Source organism: Balaenoptera musculus, chromosome 11 (assembly GCF_009873245.2).
Source record: "Balaenoptera musculus isolate JJ_BM4_2016_0621 chromosome 11, mBalMus1.pri.v3, whole genome shotgun sequence".
NCBI lineage: Eukaryota > Metazoa > Chordata > Mammalia > Artiodactyla > Balaenopteridae > Balaenoptera > Balaenoptera musculus.
Window position 1 is genome coordinate 23879912 of NC_045795.1, and position 25554 is coordinate 23905465.

Genomic DNA, 25554 nt, shown 5'->3' on the forward strand with positions numbered 1-25554 from the left:
CTGTGTTCAAGATCCTTTTGGGGTAAAGGAGCAGGGAGCGTGCACTGACCATGTTGTTACAACTGAGATCAAATCTAACAGCCGTTTTTAAAGGCTCAACCCCAATCCCAAGTGCTGAAAAACCAGAGGCTGAGGGAGATGTGTGAGCTTCCACCTCAGTGTTTTACTGAGACCAGCGTTGGGGCAGATGAGGCACACGGAATCCAGCTCCACTCCCTAGAAGCCGTCCACAAGGTTTTCCTTATAGACGTCATCACTGTAGACAATCTGGGTCCTCTTGTCCCGGTGGCAACCCTTAGGGCTATTCTGGACAGCTAGGGAGGGAGGAGAGTATTCATTAAGGTCTGAAGGAGGGCACTGATGAGACCTGAGGCCCAGAGTTTGACCACCTCAACTCTAGCCTCTGGCCCTTGGATGCCCAGTTTCCATGCTGCTCTCTGGTGGCCGGGATGGCCTTTCTATTAATACCTTTAGCCCCCTTAGGCCAGTGGCTACCAACCCATGGCCCCAGCAAAAAAGAGTGTACACTGTTATCATGGCACATGCAAATACCGTAATGAGTGTTTTGTTCTTAGAAAAACCCCATATGTTATTGTTGAGACGTGTAAATAATGTTAACCCACAACTTTCAGTCAGTACACCAAAAATTAAAAAATTAGAAAATCTCTATAGTCCTTTGTTAACGTGCTGGTCCTTTTTGGTTCCTTCTTGTACAGAGGGCCACTCTTGCTCTGAACTCCCTTGTGCCCACTCCTTTACACGAAAATCTATTTCAGGTAAAACGGGTTATTCACTCCATCAGGAGAACTCATTCTGGGTGTAGCTTTGGCTCTCAGCATTCTCCCTCGAGCCGTCTCTTCCCCTTCCTCTTTCCTCCCTACCCCCGGTGTGTCCCTCTCTTCACCCCACCTCCAAGGATTCCATCCCTGCCACTCTGGGCCTGGAGTGAACCCCCCATACAAGCCCCCATTCTCTTGGAGCTTTGTATCTTGACTCCGCTGATCACTTCCTCTTTCTCAAAGCTTGTATCCTTTGGCTGCAATGACCCAGGCCCCTCGGGTGCTGCTCCCGGCCCCATGACCTCTCCTTCTGTCTCCTTTGCAGCATCCTCAACTTCAGCCTAACAAGTCAGGATGGCTGGGGACGTGTGGGGCATGAGGAACGCAGCCCAGCTTCCCATCATATCCTCTGACTATTCCTCAAGCCCAGTCCCGGTTCATTTTCTCTTGAAATTCAGTCTCCCCTGCCAACACTATCGTTTTGCAGCTACCCCGTGATACAGATGACTCTAGTCTACATTTTCATGCCTTACCTCACACCTGAGTTCCATATCCCTAATTTCAAAGGCTTATTTTATAAAACCAACTATACTGTATCTCAAAATGAATAAGGCCGCATGAGATGCTCACCTTCTTCACCAACCTCAGTCACTTCCACTTTTTCCCCGTTCCAGTCAGTGCCTTGGAAATTGTTTTCAATACTTTTCTCTCCTTCTCCTACTTCTAACTGACAGAAGGCCTGACGATTCTCCTTCCAATCCCCACAGCTGTCACACAAATCCAGACCTCTATCACCTCTACAGAACCCAGGGACATGCAGGGGAACAAAAAGGGGTGAGCTGTAGGGGACAGAATGAGAGAGGAAGAATCCCATTCTTACCCAGGGAGCCCCAGACAGACTTGCCAGTGGCAGCGTCCAGCATGGGCTGTTTTCGGGCAATGCTGACTTTGAGCTGTACGGACTCCACTTGGGTCCCGTTGAGCTGGGGCAGAAGAGGGGAGGGGGCAGAGGATGGGGGGGGAACATTATAGACAAACCAAAGGAGAATTTCCAGGAGTTGCCATCCTAGGAACAGACTAAGTAGGGACTTGAGAATGCAAGGTTTCCTGCGTAAATAGGGAGAGACTGTCTCTGTCAAGAGGAAATGACTTCCTCCTGGCTCCCAGTATTTTAGAAAGAAAATATAAGGATGGCAGGAGGGATGGGAAGAACAGATCTGGGAAGTCCCAACCTCAGCAACGGCCTGATCTGCTGACTCCATCTTTTCATAGGTGACGAAGGCACAGCTGGGATGAGAAAACACAGGGTCAGTAGAGGGCCTATGGGCTCCTCGGGACCCAATCAAACCCAGTGTTATAGGCTGTGGAGACAGGCTAGCTTCCGCCCTCAGATCTCATACCCCAGGTCCTCCAAGGACTATCATCCTGCCCCACTGTCATCCTTACTTTCTGGGTGGGTCCATGGAGAGGTCAATGATGTTTCCAAAGGGAGAGAAGGCCCCACGGAGGAGGGTGGGTGTCATGTCTTCCCCATACACATAGAGAGTGTTCCCCTTCCGAGGGGCCCGGCGTTCAGGGAACGAGTCCGACCCTATAGGACAGAAACCAGTAACGAGACATAGTCTAGCTCACCCTCCACTTTAAGAGTCCAGTTTAGTAGGACCCACCTAAACCTCATCTGAAGTCACTTTCCCACCAGCCAAGCTCACTCACTGCGGAAAGGGCCCTCTCGGTCCCGGTCCCTGTCCCGGTCTCGGTCCCGGTCCCTGTCCCGGTCTCGATCGCGGTCTCTGTCCCGCTCCCGCTCCCGGTCTCGGTCCCGTTCCCGGTCTCTGTCCCGGTTCCGCTCACGGCTGCGGTCCCGGCTGCGGCTTCGGGGAGGGGAGGCTGAGGAGCGGGCACCGCCACGTTCTTCGTAGCCCCAGTCAAAGCTTCGAGGGGGGGCATCACCAGCCCCTGGGCCCTCTGCCTCTTCTCCATCTGGCCCCAGTTCCCGAAGCCGATCACTGGAAGACACAAAGCTGGGGAGAGGTAGACAATGAGGATCAAAGGGGGCCTCTACCTTGTCTTCCCAGAGCCTGGGGAGACTCAACAATCCCTCTGTAGCCCCAGCTCCTCCCACTCCAGTCCCAAACCTCCTAAGGACCCAGGCAATCCCCTCGCCCCCGCCCCCCCCGCCAATGGGACCCAGTCCTATCTTTCTCTAACCTCTCATACAGAGATTTCCTCTGTGGACGTCTAGACGACTGAAAAGGAAACCAAGGACAGTTAAGATGAGTCCTAGTTGCTGGCATGTGGTCCCAAATATGTGGGTTTCTCATTTTTCTCAATCCCCAGCCCCTCAGAGACAGACAACTGGAAACCATTACCTCCTGCAGATCATCATCGGCAGATATGCTCCTCTGGAACGGTTGGAAAGTGGGGACTGGCCCCTTCTCAGGGTCCTGGGAAGACGGTAGAGACCCACCTCAGTGGGGGAGCAGGAGGCTGCCTAACCACGGGGCAGAAGGAGTTCCTCTTCCCTCGCCCTCTTCTTGGCTCCCCTGGCCTATCTTTTTTTTCTTTTATTTCCTTTCACATAAAAGATTTAATACACACTTAAAGCAGTTAGTTTACTTAAAGATGTCTTAAACCTGATGACATTCTCAGCCTGTTCAACTCCTCAGAGCAACACAATCCAGGAGCTCTTCTATGTGATGGATTAGAGTCACAGAATGCGTAAAACGGAGGAGAATCTAGGAGTCATCCAGTTTCTTCATTTTACAGATAAGAAACCTGAAGCTCAGAATGGTATAGCAACTTACCCATGATTAAACTGGCGTTACTTTCCCCCTAAACTTACCTCCATTCCAACTTGGAAGGATGCCCTCTGAAGTCAAGGAGTCCCTGAACAATCTTTCTGCCTGTGCTCACCTTTAACTTCCCCTCTAGGGTCCGAGAACGTTTGAAGCCTGAGTTCTTGGTCTCAGCCTTGATGGCACTGATGGCTCCTGACTTCACCAGCTGCTTTGCCTGCTCTGTTGCCGTGGCTGTGTCCACCACAGGCTGCTCTGACAGTGCTGGAGTGGCGAGGGAAAGAGGCATTATGTTGGCCAGGCTGTGACAGAGGTCAGCCCGTGCTGCTCAGTTCCAGTCTATCCCAGCTTCCCCTGTCACTCACAGCGTTTGACACCGCCTTGGCTGGCTGTGCTGCTGCTGCTTTGCTTCTTCAGAGCCAGCAATGCCTTTTTCTGAGAACAAGAGTGAGAAGAGAGGAGTTGGTGAGGGCCAATCCCTGGCCAGGTCCTCTCCCAAGGCCCCTGGGCACATCACTCCGGGGACACCTTTCTGAGAGAAAATAATGCAAATGGTGCCCCTGGAGTGGTACATTGAGGCTGCCCTGCCTCTCATATAGTCCTCCAGATCATCTACAAAGCCAGCCATACCTAATCTATCCAAACCATGGCCTCCAGAGGCTTTCCACAGTCTCATGTTTTTCAAGTTGAAAACAAGGCATTCAATCATAGACCAGAGCCCCCGGATATAAGCTGCACTTAAGTATAAGCCTCCGTGCCTTCTTAGAGACTTCATCCATCCACCCCTATATGTTTAATAAGAACACACCATTGCTTTGAAACAGGGATATGCAAAACTATGAGACATAGATCCTCCCCTCAAGAAGCTTACAGTCTGAGAAATAAAATGACTAGGTTGAATTTTCAAGACTGATCATAAGTGCAGATTGTAGCTGAGAGCAAGTAAGATTTTTCTGATGCCAAATGGTTATTTAACTGGGTCCTGGATACAATCTGCATAACACAGACTGAGAGGAAAGGGCATTTTAGACAAAGAAAACAGGGTGGCAAAGATGCAGAGATAAGAAAGCTTTGGGAATGCATGTTTTGGGATCAAGGAATAGTTCTATAGAAAGGGATGCCTGATTAAGGCTTTGTTTTATAGACAACGTGAAACCACTGGGTTTTGAGAAAAAGAAGGACAGTGTTTTGTGTTTTCAATGCACCATTTTAATAGGAGTGAAGAAGTCTGTCCAAAAAAAGAAACTTGTTGAGAGACCATTACGACAGGCTAGGTGAGCATCAGCAAAGACCTGATCTAGGGAATACAGAGGAAAAAGTAAACGGAAGAAATTACTTCAAGGGAAGAATCAAGACGACTTGGCAAATGTTTGGCTATGCAAATTGAGCAGACGACAGAGATAAGATTTTCATTCCAAACACGTGGGAGAAGTAAATGTAGTCAGCCCTATTTGGAAGACCAAGTTTAGAACAGACAAGATGATAGCTTCAATTTTGGATATGTTAAAGTTATCAGTAAAACACTAGATGGAACTGGAAAAACCAAGCTTGGGATCGCCAGCTCTTAGGTGGTACTAAAAGCCACGGAAAAGGAAGACAACTCCATGGCACACTGCATAGAAAAGAGAGAAAAGAAAGTACACACTTGAGAAGGTCCATTCCTGAAGCTACACTGAGAGGTGGTATGTGTCCAGGTATGAGCTAGGTGAATCCCCACCCCCCCCATCCCCTCACACTCACCCCAGGTGTTCTCAGTGTAGAGTCTTTGAAAGTTTGGGTCATACCCGCACACACTCCCTCACCTTTTTCTTGAGTTTGTTGAATTTCTTCTGCAGAGCCTCCTCCTCCTCGCTCAGTCCGGGGGGTATCACCAACATGGTGGCTCCTGGTTCAGGGGCAGGGCCCAAGACATCTTTCTCCACTGTCACCGCCCAGGGTTCACACGCCGTGCACACTGACCCCAGCCCCACCCCTCCAGGCCTGCCTACTCCTGTCTTCTGCCTCTCCCTACCCCTTGCTTAAACCAGGCTGCCGTCCAAACCCCCGCTCGTCGGGATCAACCAGCATTCCCTTCTCTCTTCAGGAATCACGGATACCAGCGCCTAGGGGCACCACGTGGCCCAGGAAGGGAGAAACACCTCCTCCGTCGCCAAGACGATGGCACCAGACCCCCCCTACCTCGCTGGGGTTAGTATGGCAATCGCGGGGTCCGAAAAGCAGAGGAGGCAGTGGAACCCGCGCAGCGCTTTCAGAGCAACCAAAGGGGCAAGAAGACAGAAGGAGCTCGGAAAAAAGGGACGAAGGCTGAGGAAAAGGCCTTACCTGAGGGGGCGGCAACCGAAGCCCCACGGTCTCGGGCGGCGCCCAAGCGGGCAGCGGATCGCGGGCTCGGAGCGATGACGTAGCGAAGGGCGGAGAACGCGGTAACCAAGGCGGCCCGCGGCGCACACACTTCCGTCCGGCATCCCACCAGTTTGGGCCCGCCCCTCGGCAGCGCTCATCCCCGCCCCCGGAGGGGTTGTGGCGGAAGTCGCTTCTACTTCCGCCGTTTCGGCTCCTCCCTCCACTTCCGGGCTGCCGGGTAGCTGCCGTGGCTCCAGGATGATGGAGACGGAGCGAATCGGTGAGGGGCAGGGGGTGGAAAGAAGGAGTAGACAGGGAATGACCCTTGACCCCTGACCTGTGACCTTTCCCCCGTAGTGTTACCTCCCCCAGATCCTCTGGACCTGCCCCTTCGGGCAGTAGAGCTGGGATGCACAGGGCGTTGGGAGCTGCTGAATGTGCCTGGGGCTCCAGAGACCACCGTGAGTGACTTTTGACCCTAACCCTCGTTGAACTTAAAACCTCCTTCACCCTCCTCACAGTAGGATCTAACTTGACCTGGCTCTCCTGTCTCTGGACGCCTGTCATCCGGGCCTAGACTGGTGCTGGACAGACTCCCAACCCAGTGGACCTGCTGTGGGTCAGAGCCCATGAGAGGACAGAGCTGGAAGCCCTGGGGATACCTTAACTCTGAGAACTGCTCTTTCAAATGTGTCTTTTCTCCTTGGAGTCTTTTTCTCTCTCCAGGGCACTTGTTGGTGGCTGAGATGCTAGCCTTTGAGCACCTGGCTCTTCATCCTTAGGTCTGGGACCCCTTTTCCTAAAACTAGTGATTCTGAAATATCATTGTGCCTCATGATTAGTAGGGGACCTTTTTCATTTTTTTTATTGGAATATAATTGCTTTACAATGTCGGGTTAGTTTCTGCTGTACCACGAAGTGAATCAGCTATATGTATACATATAACCCCTCCCTCTTGGACCTCTCTCCCATACCCCCCCCATTACGGCCATCTAGGTCATCACAGAGCACCGAGCTGAGTGGGGGAGCTTTTTTTAAAATACAAATTCTTAGGTCCATAGGTTCTGAAATCCAAAATCTGTATTATTAACCAGCACCCCAGGTAATTCAGTTGCAGGCCGTTTGTCCTGTAAAGCAGAACCACCTTTGGAAGATAGTCCTTCAGCCTGATTGTCCTAGTCTGTCTGGGACATCTCCCATTTCTGATCTAAGTATGAATCCTATCACCTTCTCTTTGCTGTGTCTTACTCTCTTCTCTTACCTCATGTGTCTCATCTTGCCCTTGTTCCAGCTTCCCCACGGCCTCCCTCCCTGTGCCCCAGATCTGCAGCAAGAAGCAGAGCAGTTGTTTCTGTCATCGCCAGGCTGGCTGCCTCTGCACGGTGTGGAGCACTCAGCCCGGTGAGGGGTCTAGAGGGGCCTGGACTAGGGAGATGGGTCCCTGAAGAAAGCTGGGACAGAGGAGAAAGAAGACCTGAAAATTACTTTCCTTCTGTCCAGAAAATGGCAGAGGAAGATGGATCCTTGGTCTCTCCTGGCCACACTGGGGGCCCCAGTCCCCTCCGACCTACAGGCCCAAAGACACCCAACCACAGGCCAGATACTAGGCTACAAGGAGGTAAGAGGTCACGGGCCACGAGAAGCAGGGTTGGGAAAAGGGGAGTCAGGCAAGCTCAGCCTCACTGGCGCTCTGATCTCTTGCGTCAGGTCCTGCTAGAGAATACAAACCTGTCGGCCACTACCTCCTTGTCTCTTCGCCGGCCACCCGGGCCCATCTCCCAGTCCCTGTGGGGGAATCCAACACAGTACCCTTTCTGGCCAGGTGACGCTTGTGGAAATGGGATGGTAGGGAAGGAAGCCCTTAGTCTCCACCCCATGAATCCCTGTTTGTCCAACCTCTCCCCAGGTGGAATGGATGAGCCCACCATAACAGATCTGAGCACTCGGGAGGAGGCTGAGGAGGAGATAGACTTTGAGAAAGGTGAGGTGGTGCCAGGATGGACCCTTGGGAGGTAGGGCTCTGAGTCTGGGCCCTGAGGAAGAGGGCCCGAGCCTGTCACTGGGTCCTTGCTAGCTCTTCCATTTCTCTGAGCAAATCAGGAAAAGGTACCCGTTCCATAACAACCTTTACTGTCATCTGTTGGAAAATTGTCACAATAAATATCCGCAACTGCAACGTCTATGCTGTGAAGGACGTCCTTTAGGTTCATGTACCATGTGACTTATACAGCAGTGTGCAAGAGCCCAGATTCTCTCTCTCTGTCCCTGTCCTCCAGGTCTTCTTACTGTTCCACCTGGCTTCAAGAAAGGCGTGGACTTTGCACCAGAGGGTGAGTTTTCGTTTTGAGATGGGGGCATAGGGGAAGTGGTGCCCTTCTTCTTCAGAGCAGAGGTGGACATGACCAGGTCTCCGTTTTTGCCTTGCTCCTCAGATCACCCAGCTCCAGCTCCTGGCTTGCTCAGCCTCAGCTGTCTGCTGGAGCCCCTGGATTTGGGCGGGGGTGATGAGGATGAGAGTGAGGCAGTGGGACAACCAGGCGGTCCCAGACGGGACACTGTTTCAGCCTCTCCCTGCAGTGCTCCCCTGGCCCGAGCAAGCAGCTTGGAGAACCTAGTGTTGCAGGTTGGTGGTTCTGGGCGGTTGAGGCAGGAAAGAAGGGTCTTGTCACAGACAGGGTGGGCTGGCCTGGTTGGGTCCAAGGGGAAGACTGAAGCATCTTTTGGGAGGAGTGGTAACAGAGAGCTTTCTGACTGTATCTTTATTGACCCTACACCCCTTTCCCCTTCCAGGAAGCGTCCACAGCTGTAGCTCCCCCAGAGCCTCCCAAGCCCCCCCCTCAGGAGCAGTGGGCCATTCCCGTGGATGTCACCTCCCCTGTTGATGATTTCTACCGACTCATTCCCCAGCCAGCCTTCCGGGTAGTGTGGCCCAGTCCTCACATGCTCCCCCACCTCCTCCCAGCCCACTCCCTGTCTCCTCTCCCTACCAGAGGCCAGATGCCTTCAGGCCAGCTTGGACCTCAGTCCCAGACTTGCCTCACTCTGGCCTTCTCCCCGCTGCCCTGAATGTCCCATGAGCTGGAGGCAGGAAGACCCCTCTCCCTTCTCCAGCCCCCATCTATTTCTCTCTCCCACAGTGGGCGTTTGAGCCAGATGTGTTTCAGAAACAGGCCATCCTGCACTTGGAACGGCATGACTCGGTCTTTGTCGCGGCTCACACGTCCGCGGGGAAGACGGTTGTGGCTGAATACGCCATTGCCCTTGCCCAGAAACACATGACGCGGTACAGTCCCGTCCACAGCTTCCCCTTCACCAGCCCTGTTCTCTCCTGCAAACTTTCTAAGTCTCATTTCTTCTCCACCTCCCTACTTCATCCTTTCGATGAGAGTTTTGGCGGAGAAACTGAGGCAGGGGTCCAGAGGGAAATGAGAAAGTGGGGGGTGTTTAGTTAGTTTCGGAAGGGACTGGGGGACAGAATTTTTCCTGGGTAATTCCATGAAGGGGAACACGAGGGAAGTTAGGGTGAAGGGGGGCGCCTGAGCTCTGTGGCATGCTTCTAGGAAGGCTCAGGGTGGGAGAGGAGGTGCTGACCACGAGTCAGTGTGGAGGGACCGGCTAACTTCATGCTCTTCTCCCAGCACCATCTATACTTCGCCCATCAAGGCTCTGAGCAACCAGAAGTTCCGGGACTTCCGAAACACATTTGGGGATGTGGGACTTCTCACCGGGGACATGCAGCTGCACCCAGAGGCCTCTTGCCTCATTATGACAACAGAGATCCTTCGGTGAGAGACGGGCACTCAACACGGGTGGATTTTTGGTCTGGAAGGTGAGGCTGCTCTGGAGAGCATGCTGGCTGAGTTGAGGGTAGAGATAGGAGCCACTGGGAAGTCAGCCTCGGGTCTCTTTCTTCCAGCTCCATGCTGTACAGTGGCTCGGATGTCATCCGAGACCTGGAGTGGGTCATCTTTGATGAGGTTCACTACATCAACGATGCTGAGGTAAGGGGACGGGGTCCCCAGGTCCTGGCAGTCCTCTCCCGTGGGGCTGGTTCAGCAGCTCCTCTATTCCACACACCCCGCGAACCTCACTGCCTCCTTTGCCCCGACACGGAACCCTGTGCCGCTTCCCAGGGGCAGAAGGGCAGCCCCCTCTGAGCTTGTCTGCCCTCCCTGTGCACAGCGCGGGGTCGTGTGGGAGGAGGTGCTTATCATGCTCCCTGACCACGTCTCCATCATCCTGCTGAGTGCTACTGTCCCCAACGCCCTTGAATTTGCTGACTGGATTGGGTGAGACGTGTGTCCTGGGGTGCTTGGGTGAAGGGGGCTGTAGCATTCCTCAGTCGGGGCGGGGGGCGTAGACTATCACAGCAGGGCGAGTGGTCAGGCCTTGGGAGTGGGGATGAGAAAGGGGTGCGGCCGGGGAACATGTCCAGCTTGGGAGGCTGAGGGATCCCCCCACCTGGGTCCAGATCACTTTGCAAGTTGAGAGACAGGATGACGGAGACAGCCTTCCAGCCCGGCTCCCAGAAAAGACTGGGTGAAGCCAGAGTGGCGGAAGATGGTGGGGATGTGGGTTCCTTCCCGCGCTCCCACCCCTAGTCTCCTCTGTCTTCTCCTCCTCGCTCAGGCGGCTGAAGCGTCGCCAGATCTATGTGATCAGCACTGTTGCTCGCCCAGTCCCCCTGGAGCATTATCTCTTCACGGGGAACAGCTCCAAGACCCAGGGGGAGCTCTTCCTGTTGCTGGACTCCCGAGGCACCTTCCACACAAAGGGGTAAGCCTGAGTCGGGAAGAGGCAGGGCCGGGCCCAGCTGGGCGTGACTGATCGCTGCCCCTCCCCTGCCCCAGGTACTATGCGGCTGTGGAGGCCAAGAAGGAGCGGATGAGCAAACATGCCCAGACCTTTGGGGCCAAGCAGCCCACGCATCAGGGGGGGCCTGCACAGGTGAGAGCTGGCAGGCTTTGTACCTGCCACCACCTGTTTCTCCCGTGTCCTTTCTTCCCTCATCCCCCAGGTGTTTGGAGTTGAGCTTTGAGCACTGCCCGCTTTGACTCGGCTTCAGTGCCCGCCACTTCGGCCCCCACTGGTTCAGGGACTCAGTCTCCACTCCCTTCTCCCCACTTCCCAGGACCGTGGTGTGTACCTGTCCCTCCTGGCCTCCCTCCGCGCCCGTGCGCAGCTGCCCGTGGTGGTGTTCACCTTCTCCCGTGGCCGCTGTGATGAGCAGGCCTCGGGCCTCACCTCCCTTGACCTCACCACGAGTTCAGAGAAGAGTGAGATTCACCTCTTCCTGCAGCGCTGCCTCGCTCGCCTCCGAGGCTCTGACCGCCAGCTGCCCCAGGTATGGAGGGGGGACTCGGAGACTGGTGGCGACTGGGTGTTCCATGACCCCATCCCCGATCTCGGGCCTCGGCCCCCAACAGGTTCTGCACATGTCCGAACTCCTGCACCGCGGCCTGGGTGTGCACCACAGCGGCATCCTGCCCATCCTCAAGGAGATCGTGGAGATGCTTTTCAGCCGTGGCCTGGTCAAGGTGCATATGCTGGTGGGAGAGGGACTCCCCAAGGCATTCGTTGCCCACTTAGGGGAGGGGCAAGCTTTTAGGCAGGACAGTGCAGTGGTTAAGAACTTGGGCTCTGGATCCAGGCTGCCTGGGTGTGAATCCCAGCTCCACCACTTACTCACTGTGTGACCCTGGGCAAATTACTTAAACCTCCCTGAACTGTAGATTTCACATTTTAAGATGGAGGTGTATGAGGTATGAACACACAGTATTCAGAAGAGAAACCCAAAAAGCTAGCAAACTTATGAAGGTCATTAGTCATCAGAAGAATGCAAATTGAAATACTCGCAAGATAGGACTTTACAGTTATTAGACTGGTAAAATATAGGAAAGTGGCTAATGCCAAGTGTTGCCCAAGACGTAGGAGACTGCAGGATTACAGGAACCCTTGTACAGGTGTGGCCAGTCTGAAGTGCATCCTGGCACTCTGGAGGCAAAAATAAGTATATACATACTCTTTGTCCCTAAATTCCACTCCTGAGTGTAAATCACAATGAAATTCTCACCCTGGTCATTGAGGGAACACGCCTGCTCTTCCTTTGTTGGCTGTAGTCTTGTGGCAGGGTGTTGGTGGTACCCCTTCACTGGGAGAGCCGGTAGGTAGATGTACAACACGCACCCCACAAAGTGTTCTGCAGCAGTTGGAAGCAGTGGATTACATATAACCACAGGAACATGGATGGATGTTGAAAACACTACATGGAAGAAAAGAAGAAAACAGAAGGAGACATGTAATCGCCTTTACGGCAAATTGTAAATTATACATAAAACAAGACACATTTTATAAAACACGTTCATGCAAAAACGTACGCGTTAAATACAGTGGGATGATTGATAGTGGGGGGATGGGAGTGGGATATAGGGGTAAAAGGAAAGGAATAGGTAGCTAAATAAATACAACAAAGAAAACGATAGTACATACTGTAGATTTGCCTTGAGAGTTAAATGCGGTCCTGTGAGTTAACTGTCTGGGACTGTGCCCGGTGCCTTCTTAGCCTTGGCTACAAAGTGAGGTGGGCTTGGCCAGGGCTGGGCCACAGCTGCGTGTAGCCCCTTTGCTGATCCTCTCCCCCGTCCCAGGTCTTGTTTGCCACGGAGACCTTCGCCATGGGTGTAAATATGCCAGCGCGGACAGTGGTGTTTGACTCCACGCGTAAGCACGATGGCTCCACCTTCCGGGACCTGCTCCCTGGGGAGTATGTGCAGATGGCAGGCCGGGCGGGCCGGAGGGGCCTGGACCCCACAGGCACTGTCATCCTGCTCTGCAAGGGCCGTGTGCCCGAGATGGCGGACCTGCACCGCATGATGATGGTGAGCCGGGGCAGCGTGAGGCCAGCTCTGGGCACCTGCTAGATTCTGCCGACCCTCTTTCCTCCTCCCCTCTTTCTACTTTCCTTTTGCCTGGGAGAAGCCAAGGTAGGAGTGAGCAAATCCAAGGATGAGATTGGATCTCCTCTTCTCTAGTCTTTTTCCACTGTGAATATGGAGCTAGGCGGGACCTTGGAGAGTCTATTTACTTAGTGTCGCTCCCTTGTTCTGCAGAGGTGAGCGAGCAGTTTAGGGCCCCGTGGTTGCGGAGCTGGGACTAGAGCTGCTGAGCAGCGAGAGCAGAGCAGCCGAGCAGCGGGTCTCCCCTCGCCTCACTGGCTTCTGTGGCCCGGCCCAGGGGAAGCCGTCCCAGCTGCAGTCCCAGTTCCGCCTCACGTACACCATGATCCTCAACCTGCTGCGGGTGGATGCCCTCAGGGTGGAGGACATGATGAAGAGGAGCTTCTCTGAGTTTCCATCCCGCAAGGACAGCAAGGTGAGGAGGTGGGCGTGACCAGGCTGCTGCAAAGGATGTGGACAAGGGAAGCCAGGCCTGGATGAGATGGGCATCCAGAGGCCGGTGGGTGAAAGTGGAGGGTTCTGGGCCTGGAGACTCTTGCTGCACACCCACACTGGCTTCTCCCAGGCCCATGAACAGACTCTGGCTGAACTGACCAAGCGGCTGGGGGCCTTGGAGGAGCCTGATGTAACTGGCCAACTCGTTGACCTGCCTGAGTATTACAGCTGCGGGGAGGAACTGACAGAGACCCGGAGCCTGATCCAGGTAAGTGCGTGTGAGTGTTGGGGGCAGGGGTGGCAGACAGGGAGGAAGAGACTGTGACACTTTGGGTACTCCTGAACTTAGTCCTAGTGTCTCTGTGACACTTCCTCCCTTATCCCCTCTCTTCACGTCCCTGCCCTTCAGCGACGCATCATGGAGTCTGTGAATGGGCTGAAATCTCTCTCAGTGGGAAGGGTGGTGATTGTGAAGAATCAGAAGCATCACAACGCACTGGGTGTGATCCTTCAGGTGAGGGCAATGGGAATTTGAAGCCCAGAGGCAGGGAGGGAGGGGCGAGCCCTATCTCCATCTTCCCCACTTGGCGAGGGGCCAGTTGTATTCACCAGTGCTCTCATTTTCCCCTCGAGCCCTCCTTTCCATCCCATCCCCACCACTTCCTGCTCACCTCCTTGTCCTTCCCCCAAGCTCTGCCCCCAGAGTCTGCTCCGACCGCTTGACTTGGTTACCAGTCCATACTGGTGGGCTCTGCATGGCTGCACCACAATCCCTGCCTGAGGTTGGTGATCTGGTCTCTACCTTTGATGTCCACTCCTCACACTGCCCTGTCCTGGCCTCCCCGCCTCCCCTAGGTCTCCTCGAGCTCCACCAGCAGAGTATTCACGACTCTGGTCTTGTGTGATAAGCCCATGTCTGAGGACCCGAAGGAGAGGGGGCCAGCCTCCCCCGATGTGCCCTACCCAGATGACCTCGTGGGATTCAAGCTGTTCCTGCCTGAAGGTGAGAGTGGGACAGACGGCCGAGTTCCTGACAGCAGCACCGTTGGGACGCCTGGGCCCACGGCAAATTCTGACCCTGCTCTCCCCTTTTCACAGGGCCCTGTGACCACACTGTGGCCAAGCTCCAGCCAGGAGATGTGGCTGCCATCACCACCAAGGTGCTCCGGCTGAACGGGGAGAAGATCTTGGAGGACTTCAGCAAGAGGCAGCAACCAAAATTCAAGTCAGAGATGCTGGGGAGGGACCACGTGATGGGGGGTGGGGAGGTGTGGTTGGGCAGGCTCCCGCAGCCTGAGGAAGAGAAGCCTCTGCCCCAGGTCCCAAGACCTGCTCCTTTCTCAGGAAGGAGCCTCCCTCTGCGGCCGCGACAACTGCTGTCCAGGAACTACTACGTCTGGCTCAGGCCCACCCAGCAGGACCCCCTACCCTTGACCCTGTCAATGACCTGCAGCTCAAGGATGTGTCGGTGGTAGAGGCGGGGCTCCGGGTCCGGAAGCTGGAGGAGCTGATCCGGGGGGCTCAGTGTGTACACAGTCCCCGTTTCCCTGCCCAGGTAGGTCCCTGGATGCTAGCTTCCAAGCTGGGAGGGGGACTTTTCCTCTCGTCCCCTGTAGACTGGCCACGCCCATCGCAGCCCTTGTCCTCAGTGCACCCCTGCTGAGGGCGAGGAGGCTAACACGCTCCTGCCGGTGGTTCCCTGTAGTACCTGAAGCTGCGGGAGCGGATGCAGCTACAGAAGGAGATGGAGCGGCTGCGCTTCCTGCTGTCGGATCAGTCGCTGCTGCTGCTCCCTGAGTACCACCAGCGAGTAGAGGTGGGAGGGCACAGATGGGGCTGGGGGGCTAGTGCGGAGGAGGTCTGCAGGCTCCCAACACCCACCATCCTTCCAGGTGCTCCGAACCCTGGGGTACGTAGATGAAGCGGGCACCGTGAAGCTGGCAGGGCGGGTGGCTTGTGCCATGAGCAGCCATGAGCTGCTCCTCACTGAACTCATGTTTGACAACGCACTGAGCGCCCTTCGGCCCGAGGAGATCGCGGCCCTGCTCTCCGGCCTGGTCTGCCAGAGCTCCGGGGATCCTAGTGATCAGCTCCCAAGCACCCTCAAACAGGTAGGGGACGCCCACCCCCGTCCCACCCTCGGCCGTGGCACTCCCAGTCCCCATGTATTCCCCACGTGCCCCATCCAGCCCTGTAAGTGCCCCTAAGAGCTGGAATAGTTTCTTCCTTGATCTGGGTCTCCTTCCTGGAGTAGGAAGGCAGGGCTTAACCTCTCCTCCCCATCTGCAGGGGGTGGAACGTGTCCGGGCTGTGGCCAAGCGGATCGGTGAGGTGCAGATGGCCTGTGGCTTGAACCAGACAGTGGAGGAATTTGTGGGAGAGCTGAATTTTGGCCTGGTCGAGGTTGTGTACGAGTGGGCCCGGGGCATGGTGAGTAGCTGGGGTTTGGGGCTTTGCGGACAGCTGACTGGGGAGAGGCTGCCCAGACCCTCCCATATTCAGCCCCCACCCTACTTCCCCCACAGCCCTTCTCTGAGTTGGCAGGGCTGTCGGGGACCCCCGAGGGCCTGGTGGTCCGCTGCATCCAACGCCTGGCCGAGATGTGTCGCTCGCTTCGGGGGGCGGCCCGCCTGGTGGGCGAGCCTGTGCTAGGTGCCAAGATGGAGACGGCAGCCACCCTGCTACGGAGGGACATCGTCTTTGCGGCCAGCCTCTACACCCAGTGAATGACCCCTGTGTAATAACGTAACAATAAAACAGCAAACCACCTGTGTGAACCTGAGGTGTTGGGCAGGGATGACTCAGCTCAAAAGACAGCAGGGAGAACCACCTAGAAATATGCCTTTATCTGTGCACACAGAAACAGGACCAGCCCCTGCGAAGCATCAGTCCTTGGGGGAGGGTGTCTTGGGGGGTGACAGGAGGTCCTGGGTCATGGCTTCCACGTACCACGTAGGCAGGAAGGCATGGGGTGCATCTCGATGTTCAGACACTGTGACCGGGCTGCCAGGCTCCCAGGAGAAGAGGTAGACGAGCCTGCGGGGCAGATGGAGTCCCGAGCTGAGGGCTGGAGGCCGAGCTTCTGGGACCCAGAGGGGAGGGGCAGAGCTGAATGCCTCACCTGGGGTCATCCTGGACAACTGTGTTCTGGGCAAAGCTAAGGAAGGCAGCACAGAAGTTCATGCACACGGAGGGATTCCAGCCATCACGGTCATTCTGGAGAAAGCCCAGGAGGAGGCGGAAGACTGGCAGTGAGGGCGAGGGTGGGAGAAGGGGAAGGGGGACTACAGGTCCCTGGACACTGGACCTGTGGTCTTGGCACAGGGGGATACAGGTGGGAGCTGTGACACCATTGCCTTACCCTGACGTATTCAAACATCTCCATGGTACGAAAGGTCTTGAGGGAACAGACAAAACCCTCTGGGTTACGGAAGCCAGCAACAACGTTTGGGACCCCTGGAAGGAACGACTGAGCCCACCATTTCAGGAGCTTCCGTCTGTCAGGAAAGGTGAGGGGTCAGTGGGACCCCTCCACCACCCTCCAGCCTCCTCCTCTTCCCCCAAGTCCCTTTCCCAGCTGTCAATCCTAGGCTCTCAACCTGCCCACCCCCATCCTGAACCTGTAGAAGCTCTTCCGTTGGCCAGGGCTGTGCATCTCCTTGGAGGTCTTGAGCTCCACATAGCAGCTGGGGGGCTGTGCGGTTGGGGCCTGGGGGTCTATGCAGTCTACCTCCCCGGAGAAGAGCAGAGGATGGTTTCCCAGGCGGCTGCGTAGCACAGAGCAGAAGGCCACGTTGGTGTTGACCTCCCCAGAGGGATCTGTGGAGCCTCCAGGTTTGTCTGCACAAGGGGAGAAAGAGCAGCAGGGCTGGGGTCTCAATCTCTGGGGAAGGGGGAGTGGGCCACAGAGCTGGGGGCAATTCTCACCTGCACACATGTACTGCTCGAACTTGTACCCCATGTACATAAGCTCCTGGAGGAGGGGTGGCCGGGTAAGCCTCTGATCCCGAGCAGCCGGCGTCTCTACCTCACTCAAGTACAGCGTCCCCTGGAACCGGGAGGCCGCCAGCTGCCAGCCTTCCTGCCGCTCATATGGTGTCGTCAGCAATTTTGTCAGGTGCCCCCGCCACGTCACTATGGCCCCTGCCAGCCAGCCTGGACCCCTGAGAGGGAGGAGTTAAGGGCTGAAGGTCTGACACAAGCATTAGCGCACACGGCTCCCCCAAAGAATAGCACAAGGGCTGACCCCACTCCCGCTTTGGCTCTCCTAATTTTAGAGGGTAGGTGTAGGTCTCTAGAGCTACTTGTGTGCTATGCTTTGCTCACCCCTCTAGCCGGCCTCGGTGCTCCAGGACCCAGCATAGCAGGTGGTCCAGCCTCTCTTGGACCTCTTCATCCCGGGGCCGGTATCGATCAGGGTATCCGTCTCTGAGGTCAAAGTTGGGGCTTTGACCATTAGTGGGAGGTGGGCAGTAGTACCGCAAGGCTCGAGCATCTCCATGGTACTGGCGTTGTGCATCCAGGGAAAAGCAGCCCAGTTCAGAAGGGCGCCGATAGAAAGGAAATGGTCCAGCGTAGAGGGCAGGGTTTGTGGGCAGTGAGGGTGCTAGGAGGGGGAGCTTGTTCCAAGGCTCAGCTACCTCTATCTTTCCGGCTCCTCTCTTGGTCCCTCTGGACTCCATGAGGTCCTGAGAGACGACGGGGAAGTTCCCTTTTTAAAGAGAAGGGCTGGAGAAGAGAGACTTCTCATCAGGACTAAGCGAGCCTCCTGATGGCCAGGCTCTGGCTTTGAATCATGCAGGCCCCATGTCCTCAAACAGAACCATGGCCAGGTGCACATCACACCTTTTCCCTTGACCTATACCCCCACACCCAGTTCCTCCAAACGCAGTGAAGTTAGGAAGGATGTTTCTCAGATCAAGGATCTGGTTACCTCAAATCCCGCCAAACTCGACTTCCACCTTCACAGAGCTATGACGTCATGGCAGGTACGTCACATGTCGAAGAAGGACGCAAAGGTAGTCCGCCCCCCGACACCCCCGCTCTCGATGACGCAATCACTCAGCGACAGTGGCGGCCTAGCCCTTCTGGGGGTTGGTGGTCCTGTGCGCTTTACACCAGGAGGGAGATCACAGCGTGGCCACCGGCGCCCCTCCGCACCTCCCAGGCCTCCCCGGACGTGAGGCTCTCAGAGGAAGCCAATCAGCAGCGGACGTGGGGCCTCAGCCAATGAGGGTGGCGCTGGTATCTGCATTGGCACCGCCCCTCCCAGCAAGGGCCAAAGGGATGACAAGTTAACGCCCCTTTCGTAACCACGTCGGCCTACTAAGACCGGGCTGACTGGTCTCTAAGGAGGGACGCCCGGGGAGCCCGTGCGTCACTGCTCTGCGCCGGATGACTATTTTCGTGTTCTCTTCCTTCAATATCTATCTACCTCTTCTCCGCATCCATAGGATCCCGGGATATGAGCCGGAAGAGGCATCGCTTGGTCCCGGAGGCCTTCGGACAGAAGCGGCGGCGGGAAGGAGGGGATGTAGAGGCAGATCCTTTGAGGGGAGAGTCAGGTAACTATGACAACCCCGGGGCGAGGCTAAAGACCCCCAGCTGGGAGCGGGCCTCGCCTCTGGTAACCCTGTATGTTGGGACAACAGCGCCCCCAGAGTCGTACCCCCGCTTCTCCCCGCCCCCGTTCACGTCTCAGTGACCCGGTCTCTCCTCCCAGGGTCTGCGCGCGCGGCAGTTGCGGAGCTAGTGCAGCTGTTCCCGCGAGTCCTGTTTGAGGATGCGCTACCGCCCATCGCGCTGAGGAGCCAGGTGTACAGCCTAGTGCCCGACCGGACGGTGGCTGACCGGCAGCTGGTGAGGGGCGTCAGAGCGACCGACCGAAGGCGCTTCCGTGTCTTGCGGGCACTTACGAGGTTCTCCCCATCACTCACTCGGTCCAACAGCTATTCTGCCATTCAGCAAGCGTTGGGTCTTTCTGGGCCAGGCATTGTGCCAGGCACTGCGGTGCCAAGGAGAATGCTACAGAGAGCATGCCAAATCATGAAGGTGGAAGAGCGAAGCTTTTGGGGAAACTGAGTCACCGGGCGTGGTTCGAGGCTACAGCGCTGGGAATGCAGGCAGACGTCAGATTAGGACAGGCCTTGTACATCAGTATTTCTATCTTCCATTGAAGGCGGTGAGCTGGTAGAGAATGTTCAACAGGAGAGAGAACGGTGTTTTGCATGGATTGGAAGCAGTGAGATGAGGTAGGGAGATCAATTAGGAAGATATTGCAGCTGAGAACAGGTGAAGGCCTAAATTAGGGCAGTGTATAGGGAGGGAGAGGATGGGTGAGGAATGTGGAGAGTGGGAAGAGGGAGGAATCCAGAATAACTTTCGGATTTTCTGGATGACTGAGTAGTTGGTGGAGTGAATAGAGTAGGAGAACATTGAATTGTTGGGGGCAGATGATGTGTCTGATTTTGCACAAGTTGAGTTGGAGGTGCTTGTGGGGCATCCAAAGGCAACTGTGCAGTAGACAGCTGGGTGAGGGTTTGGAGAATTCTGGGCCACTGATACAGAACTGGAAGTCATCGAGATGTGAGTAGTTGTTCAGTCTGTGGATGTGGGTGAGATTGGTAGGAAGAGGGAGGAGAGGAGCGGTTTTTAACCTTTTCACAAACTTTAGAAGATAATGAAAGCTATGGCTCTCTCTCCAGAAAAATGCATATATGCCATATATATATATGGTATATGTACAATTTGGGGGGGGCAGGGGGTTGTTTCACAGATCATCTGAGGCCAAAGGTTAAGGACCCCAGGTTTGCAGTGACAGATAATAGAGCCAAATTCCCAATGCTGGGAGATACCAGCATTTAAGGCAGTGTTTCTCAAAGTATGTCCTGAGTTCTACATGTACCAAATTACCTGGACTGCTTATGCAAAACTACGGGTTCCTGGGACTCTCTCAGTGCGAATGAATTAAGATTTCTTGAGGCAGGACCTTGGAATCTGCATTTTAAAGCTACTGCCCCAAGTGATTCTTAATGTGCCTTAAAATCTGTGGTTCAGTGGCAGTGTTAGAACCTGTGATTCAAGGCGGTGGTCTGTGATGAGGTCAAGTAAAATAATATCCAGTTGGATTTAGCAATTGGCAACCTGTCAGGAAGAAAGAAGAGAAGAAAAGGAAGATGGAGACTAGCTCCAGTCTCTTAAGGAAGCAAGTCAGAACCACTCCTTATAGAGTATTTGTTGTTTTTAACCTATTGGTGTTAGCTTAAATTTTAGAGAAGCTTTAAAATTGTACAAAACAAAATATAAACACACACAATTTAAAGAATGTTTATAAAGCAAATACCCACTTAACCATCACCCAAGTCAGACTGTACAACACAGCCAACAACCCGCGTATATCGTTCTCTGATCAAAATGTCTTAAGTCCCTGGGAGGTGACATACTTGACTGGTATGATAATCATTCCCTTAGTTTTCCTTATACCATCTATATGTTTATCCATAAACAATATAGCTTAGTTACCTACTTTTGAACTTGACATAAACAAAATCATACCATATGTATTTATTTACATCTTGTTTCATTAGATGAATATTTTTGAGATTCATCCAAGTTGTTACATGTAGCTATAGTTAATTCATTTTCATAGATTTCCATTTTATGAATATATCCCATTTTGTCCACTCTAGTGGAAGAAATTGTATTTTTTAAGAATTTGTCAATTTCATCTAAATTTTCAAATTTATTGGCATAAAGTTTGTAATCTTATTTTATTGTCTGTAGAATCTTGAGTGATGATCCTTTTTCATTCTTTATATTGGTTATCTGCTTTTTCTAGGTTCCCCTTTCCCCCTTTTTTCTTGGTCAGTCTCACTAGGGTTTATCAATTTTAATAGTCTTTCAAAGAATTATCATTTAGCTTTGTTGCTCTCTCTTGCATGTATGTTTTCCATTTCATTTATGTTTCCCCTCTACTGTTGGGTTTATTTTACTTTTTTTCCCCATTAATTTTTATCCTCTATTCTTTTCTAATAGATGCATGTCAGGTTGTAGTTTCCCCCTAAGTACTGAAATAGATCTATATCGTCTGTCAAGTTTTGGTATATGTTTTCATTGTCATTCATTTCAAAATATCTTCTAATTTCCTTTGTGACTTTTTTCTTTGACTTACTGGGTTGATTAGAAATGTATGTCTTACTTCCTAAACATTTTCTAATTACCTTGCTGTTAATGATTTCTGGCATAAATGATATTATGGCCAGAGAACGTACACAATATGATTTCAGTCATTTGAAGCTTATTGAGACATGCTTTGTGCTATATGGTCAGTTTTGCTACATATTCTATGTATTTGAAAAGAATATGCATTATTCAGTTACTAATTTCTTAGTAACTAAAGTTATTGAAATCTTTCATTTCCTCACTGATTACTATTTTGTCTGTTCTATGAGTTTATACGAGTTGGATTAATGTACTTTTGTGATTGTGGTTTTGTTATTGGCTCTTCAAATATTTCCCATACCTTATTATCTCTTTTAGTTTTTTAAAGTTTTGTTTATTTATTTATTTATTTTAGGCTGCGTTGGGTCTTCGTTGCTGTGTGCGGGCTTTCTCTAGTTGCTGCGAGCGGGGGCTACTCTTCATTGTGGGCTTCTCATTGCGGTGGCTTCTCTTGTTGTGGAGCACGGGCTCTAGGCGCGCGGGCTTCAGTAGTTGTGGCTCAAGGGCTCTAGAGCGCAGGCTCGATAGTTGTGATGCATGGGCTTAGTTGCTCCGCGGCATGTGGGATCTTCCCGGACCAGGGCTCGAACCCGTGTCCCCTGCATTGGCAGGCGGATTCTTAACCACCGTGCCACCAGGGAAGTCCCCTAATTACTTCTGTGAGATCTTGTTTTCACTTAGATATTATATTAGTCTGGTAATTTCTTATTATCTTGTGAGCTCTTTAATGTTTAAACAATTTTTAAATAATATTTTATGCAGCATTTTAGTTAATTTTCAGTGGGTGAGTTAGTCTTGCTATATTCCTAGAAACACAAGTCCTGGTTTATTTTTATTTGTTTTAAACATTTTATCCCATATTCCTCTCCACCTTCTCCACCCAAAATCTAGACTGTTAATCCTTGAGGGCAGGGCCCATGTCTTAATCACTATTTTATCTTAGTGTCTGCTTATGATTGGTCTTAGAAAATATGTATTGATTGTTTAACAGATAACTGATATGGTGGGTGGGTGAAAGACTAATTGGAAGAGACTATTTGGTGATCCACTTGATTCTCTCCCCATAATTTTTCCTTTACTTAGAGAAAAAACTCCCCAATACTTGCAAACAAAATCTCCCTGCACAGAAGTGTCCAGAGTATGCTATAGCATCTGCTAGAGCATCTTACCCTGACACCCTTCTTTTCATTGTCATCTCTGTGGAGACAGAAGGCGCTTCAAGAGCAGGGGGAGATCAGAATCATCCAACTAGGCTTCGACTTGGACGCCCAAGGAATCATCTTCACTGAGGACTATAGGACCAGAGTGCGTGTGACTGTGTGTGTGTCATGGGGGCCAGGGGAGGGGGTGCAGGGAAATTAGGGAATGGAAATAAAAAGAAGAGAGACAAGTCCCCCACCTCTCACAGAGAGGGCACAGGTCTCTGGTAAGTATTGGTATGAGGGAGAGGAAGAAGAGGAAGAGGAAAAGCATGAGAGGTAGAAGGACCTGAGCAGAAGGAAAAACATAGGAAGAGAAATGTTGTCTTGGGGATAGAGGTCAGTGGGGGGTGAAGGTGGGACCAGACCTTGTGTCTCATTTCTGGTTCCAGGTCCTCAAGGCTTGTGATGGCCGCCCATACGCTGGCGCAGTGCAGAAGTTTCTGGCTTCAGTACTTCCAGCCTGTAGTGACCTTAGCTTCCAGCAGGACCAAATGACACAGACCTTTGGCTTCAGGGACCCAGAAATCACGTGAGACCTGCGGGACCAACAGAATCAGGCATCTGGCTCCTCCCTACCTCCCTCCAGTCCCATCCAGCCTTGTCCTCTTTCTTTTGGTGAACCTGTTAAAAACGCTGACTCTTCTTTTTAATAAAATGACCTAAATTTGTGCTCCGCCCCCAAGAGAAGAGGCCTATCCCATCTGGGGCCTTGGAAAGAGCCCTGGACTAAAATTTAAGAGATCTGGGTGGCTAATCAAACAGAGAGAGAGGCCTGGCAGGAGCCATAAATGCCTGATGGGAATCACACTGAGACCAAGGGAACAGAGAATGGTAGGAGCTGTGATGGCCCAAAGCATTCACGTTCAAAGGAACAACAACCGGGCAAGGGCTAAATAAAAATATCGTTTCAGGCGGCTGGGTCTGGCTCCAGCTCCCTACTTTGTAACCCATGGTATACATGAAAGCATTTTATAAACTTTTTGTCGGTGAGATGTGGGAAGGGCTATGGTGAGGTGTGCGTAGGTAGTGGCAGGAGCTTGGGAGAAAGGCCTCTGTTTCTCCCCTGGTGGCGGGACTGAGAGAGTGTCAGGGCACGTGGTCAAGGAGGGCTTCGGAGAGAAGGAGCTGTTTTAGTGAACACGTAGTAATAACAGGAAAAGAAAGAGTCGGGGGAGGGCAGTCAGGTAGGAGAACAGAGCAAGCAAGGGCATGGGGCACTGGGCAGCGTGGTGTGAGCAGAGAACCACTCCAGGCTGGGCTTCCGTCATCCAGTCCCTTTGCCTGGGTGTCCAGGCTTCTGGAGACTCAGTGTCCACACATTAGTGGGTGGGAGGAGAGAGGGTTCTCAGAGCCAATGCCTCATCTCCCCCTTCTTAGGCAGCTGGTGAATGCCGGGGTCCTCACTGTCCGAGATGCTGGAAGTTGGTGGCTAGCCGTGCCTGGAGCTGGGAGATTCATCAAATATTTTGTTAAAGGTATCCTGTCTGCAGCTCAGGCCCGCAGCCCCTCGAGAACACATTTTGGTGACTCCTCAGGCCTCCAGGCCTTACTCACCTTTCCCCTCTCCCGTGCCACCTCTCCTCCAGGGCGCCAGGCTGTACTCGGCATGGTCCGGAAGGCCAAGTACCGGGAGCTACTCCTTTCAGAGCTCCTGGGCCGGCGGGCACCTGCCGCGGCGCGACTCGGCCTCGCTTACCATGTGCATGACCTCATTGGGGCCCAGCTGGTGGACTGGTGAGTCTTGCCCCCCAGCCTCTGGCAGATGACAACGCAATGACCCAAGGTTGGATTTTCTTCCCGCTCATGCTTCATTCACTAGCAAAGCCCAGCTCCTCTCTCGTTCTCCAGAACCCGGGAACATCCTTGGCCAGATTCTGAGTTCTCCTCAGACCTTAGGCCTAGGTATCTGGCTCCAGCCTTGTCTTTCTCTTGCACAGTGTCTCCACCACTTCTGGAACCCTCCTCCGCCTGCCAGAGACATGAGGATTCTGCTCGTCGTTGCATAGCTCCCCAGAGTGGGGAGCAAGGGGCCCAGGAGTGCTGGCCGCCCTGGCTGAGACAGGGTCACCTTGGGAAGGCTTGGGAGCCAGGATGAGTGTTGGGCTCGCGTCTGTGCAGAGGGTCAGGTGTGACTGCTGCTGTTTACCTGGGCTCTGACCCAGTGTGGGGTTTGGGCAATGCTTCTCTGCCCTTTCATGGAAGTGGAGCCAGAAATGGTGCCAAGGCCATGGCTGCTGCCTTTCATGCAGCAAGGTGCTGCCACTATCCTGTCTTGGGATAGGAAGGAGGGGTTTCTGGTGAGGCTGCCGAAGGAGGACAGGGTTCTTTTCCCTACATGTTGGGTTGAAACTGCCAAATAAAGTACTTCTGCCTGTGATATTTTCTGGATGTCTTTTGTTTAATGTGACACGTGTGTTCAGGCACCTCGTTTTGGGGGTAGAGGTAAAGCCAAAGGGGGGCCTGAGCTTTGCCTCATTGTTCAGAGATTAAAAGGGACACTGAGGTCAATTCCCCCTCTGGGGTGCTGAGGATGTGCCTGATCTCCTAAACTACAGAATTTCTGTTAGAGGCTTACAAAAAGCAAAACCCCAGCGTAGTTCAGTTTTTATGGGGGTTATAGTAAGAGGCAAGTCTCTTAGTACCTTGTTTGGTGGGACCAACAAAGGAGCCACGTGTCTCCAGCCGCTTGCTGAGCCATGTGGGGCCCTCCTGCACCTATGTATATGCTATATGCATACACACGCCCAGATACATGCAGTAGGTGGAGGTGCCCAGGGCATTGGGATGAGAGGGGTTAACAGGCAAGGACTGAGTCTCTGGGCCA

General features: G+C 53.3%; 4 protein-coding genes across 10 annotated transcripts; 2 read left to right on the top strand and 2 right to left on the bottom strand.

The window, feature by feature from the left end:
• Position 1: 1 nt before the first annotated feature.
• NELFE (negative elongation factor complex member E) lies at positions 2 to 6088 on the bottom strand. Of its 2 annotated transcripts, XM_036867900.1 has the most exons (11): positions 5897 to 6088; positions 5377 to 5459; positions 3940 to 4009; positions 3693 to 3838; positions 3149 to 3223; positions 2988 to 3025; positions 2493 to 2800; positions 2226 to 2370; positions 2012 to 2066; positions 1660 to 1762; positions 2 to 314 (listed from the first exon to the last, which is right to left on the bottom strand). In XM_036867900.1, the coding sequence occupies exons 2-11, from the start codon at positions 5449 to 5451 to the stop codon at positions 217 to 219; spliced, it is 1113 nt and encodes a 370-aa protein (XP_036723795.1). In that variant the 5' UTR covers positions 5452 to 5459; positions 5897 to 6088; the 3' UTR covers positions 2 to 216. The 2 variants fall into 2 exon arrangements, with proteins under 2 accessions (XP_036723795.1, XP_036723794.1); XM_036867899.1 differs by lacking the exon at positions 2012 to 2066 and having other exon boundaries at positions 144 to 314; positions 5897 to 6029.
• A 5-nt stretch (positions 6089 to 6093) lies between these two features.
• SKIV2L (Ski2 like RNA helicase) lies at positions 6094 to 16088 on the top strand. The gene is made up of 28 exons (XM_036867889.1): positions 6094 to 6197; positions 6275 to 6378; positions 7209 to 7318; positions 7418 to 7535; positions 7625 to 7739; positions 7824 to 7898; positions 8194 to 8247; positions 8350 to 8540; positions 8708 to 8836; positions 9055 to 9200; positions 9556 to 9702; positions 9834 to 9918; positions 10100 to 10206; positions 10547 to 10693; positions 10768 to 10864; positions 11049 to 11261; positions 11344 to 11454; positions 12565 to 12795; positions 13151 to 13288; positions 13439 to 13576; positions 13718 to 13822; positions 14164 to 14311; positions 14407 to 14533; positions 14653 to 14863; positions 15014 to 15124; positions 15201 to 15419; positions 15598 to 15738; positions 15834 to 16088. The coding sequence occupies exons 1-28, from the start codon at positions 6176 to 6178 to the stop codon at positions 16032 to 16034; spliced, it is 3741 nt and encodes a 1246-aa protein (XP_036723784.1). The 5' UTR covers positions 6094 to 6175; the 3' UTR covers positions 16035 to 16088.
• Positions 16089 to 16131: 43 nt separating this feature from the next.
• Positions 16132 to 18500, bottom strand: DXO (decapping exoribonuclease). 4 transcript variants are annotated; one of them, XM_036867895.1, is made up of 7 exons: positions 18242 to 18500; positions 17635 to 18036; positions 17236 to 17471; positions 16929 to 17148; positions 16670 to 16805; positions 16430 to 16524; positions 16132 to 16344 (listed from the first exon to the last, which is right to left on the bottom strand). In XM_036867895.1, exons 2-7 carry the CDS (start codon positions 17988 to 17990, stop codon positions 16194 to 16196), a joined length of 1194 nt encoding a protein of 397 aa, XP_036723790.1. In that variant the 5' UTR covers positions 17991 to 18036; positions 18242 to 18500; the 3' UTR covers positions 16132 to 16193. The 4 variants fall into 4 exon arrangements, with proteins under 4 accessions (XP_036723790.1, XP_036723791.1, XP_036723793.1 ...); XM_036867896.1 differs by having other exon boundaries at positions 17635 to 17996; positions 18242 to 18464; XM_036867898.1 differs by lacking the exon at positions 17635 to 18036 and having other exon boundaries at positions 18242 to 18460.
• Positions 18501 to 18560: 60 nt separating this feature from the next.
• Positions 18561 to 25107, top strand: STK19 (serine/threonine kinase 19). 3 transcript variants are annotated; one of them, XM_036867902.1, is made up of 7 exons: positions 18561 to 18872; positions 19031 to 19167; positions 22738 to 22833; positions 23120 to 23259; positions 24108 to 24205; positions 24317 to 24513; positions 24668 to 25107. In XM_036867902.1, the coding sequence occupies exons 1-6, from the start codon at positions 18773 to 18775 to the stop codon at positions 24466 to 24468; spliced, it is 723 nt and encodes a 240-aa protein (XP_036723797.1). In that variant the 5' UTR covers positions 18561 to 18772; the 3' UTR covers positions 24469 to 24513; positions 24668 to 25107. The 3 variants fall into 3 exon arrangements, with proteins under 3 accessions (XP_036723797.1, XP_036723798.1, XP_036723796.1); XM_036867901.1 differs by having other exon boundaries at positions 18576 to 18872; positions 24317 to 24464; XM_036867903.1 differs by lacking the exon at positions 22738 to 22833 and having other exon boundaries at positions 24317 to 24464.
• Positions 25108 to 25554: the final 447 nt, after the last annotated feature.

Excerpts from the sequence above, each read along its gene's own strand:
- NELFE (XM_036867899.1), bottom strand. The coding sequence starts at position 5,451 with ATGTTGGTGATACCCCCCGGACTGAGCGAGGAGGAGGAGGCTCTGCAG. Across the intron at positions 3,224-3,692 it reads CCCTAGAGGGGAAGTTAAAG|GACCCTGAGAAGGGGCCAGT; the intron begins GTGAGCACAGGC and ends CCGTCTTCCCAG. Across the intron at positions 3,026-3,148 it reads CCGATGATGATCTGCAGGAG|TCGTCTAGACGTCCACAGAG; the intron begins GTAATGGTTTCC and ends TTTCCTTTTCAG.
- SKIV2L (XM_036867889.1), top strand. The coding sequence starts at position 6,176 with ATGATGGAGACGGAGCGAATCG. Across the intron at positions 9,703-9,833 it reads ATGACAACAGAGATCCTTCG|CTCCATGCTGTACAGTGGCT; the intron begins GTGAGAGACGGG and ends TCTTTCTTCCAG. Across the intron at positions 14,864-15,013 it reads GTCCCCGTTTCCCTGCCCAG|TACCTGAAGCTGCGGGAGCG; the intron begins GTAGGTCCCTGG and ends GGTTCCCTGTAG.
- DXO (XM_036867895.1), bottom strand. The coding sequence starts at position 17,990 with ATGGAGTCCAGAGGGACCAAGAGAGGAGCCGGAAAGATAGAGGTAGCT. Across the intron at positions 17,149-17,235 it reads CGAGCAGTACATGTGTGCAG|ACAAACCTGGAGGCTCCACA; the intron begins GTGAGAATTGCC and ends CCCCTTGTGCAG. Across the intron at positions 16,345-16,429 it reads GTTGTCCAGGATGACCCCAG|GCTCGTCTACCTCTTCTCCT; the intron begins GTGAGGCATTCA and ends TCTGCCCCGCAG.
- STK19 (XM_036867901.1), top strand. The coding sequence starts at position 18,773 with ATGAGCCGGAAGAGGCATCGCTTGGTCCCGGAGGCCTTCGGACAGAAG. Across the intron at positions 18,873-19,030 it reads TCCTTTGAGGGGAGAGTCAG|GGTCTGCGCGCGCGGCAGTT; the intron begins GTAACTATGACA and ends CTCTCCTCCCAG. Across the intron at positions 24,206-24,316 it reads CATCAAATATTTTGTTAAAG|GGCGCCAGGCTGTACTCGGC; the intron begins GTATCCTGTCTG and ends CCTCTCCTCCAG.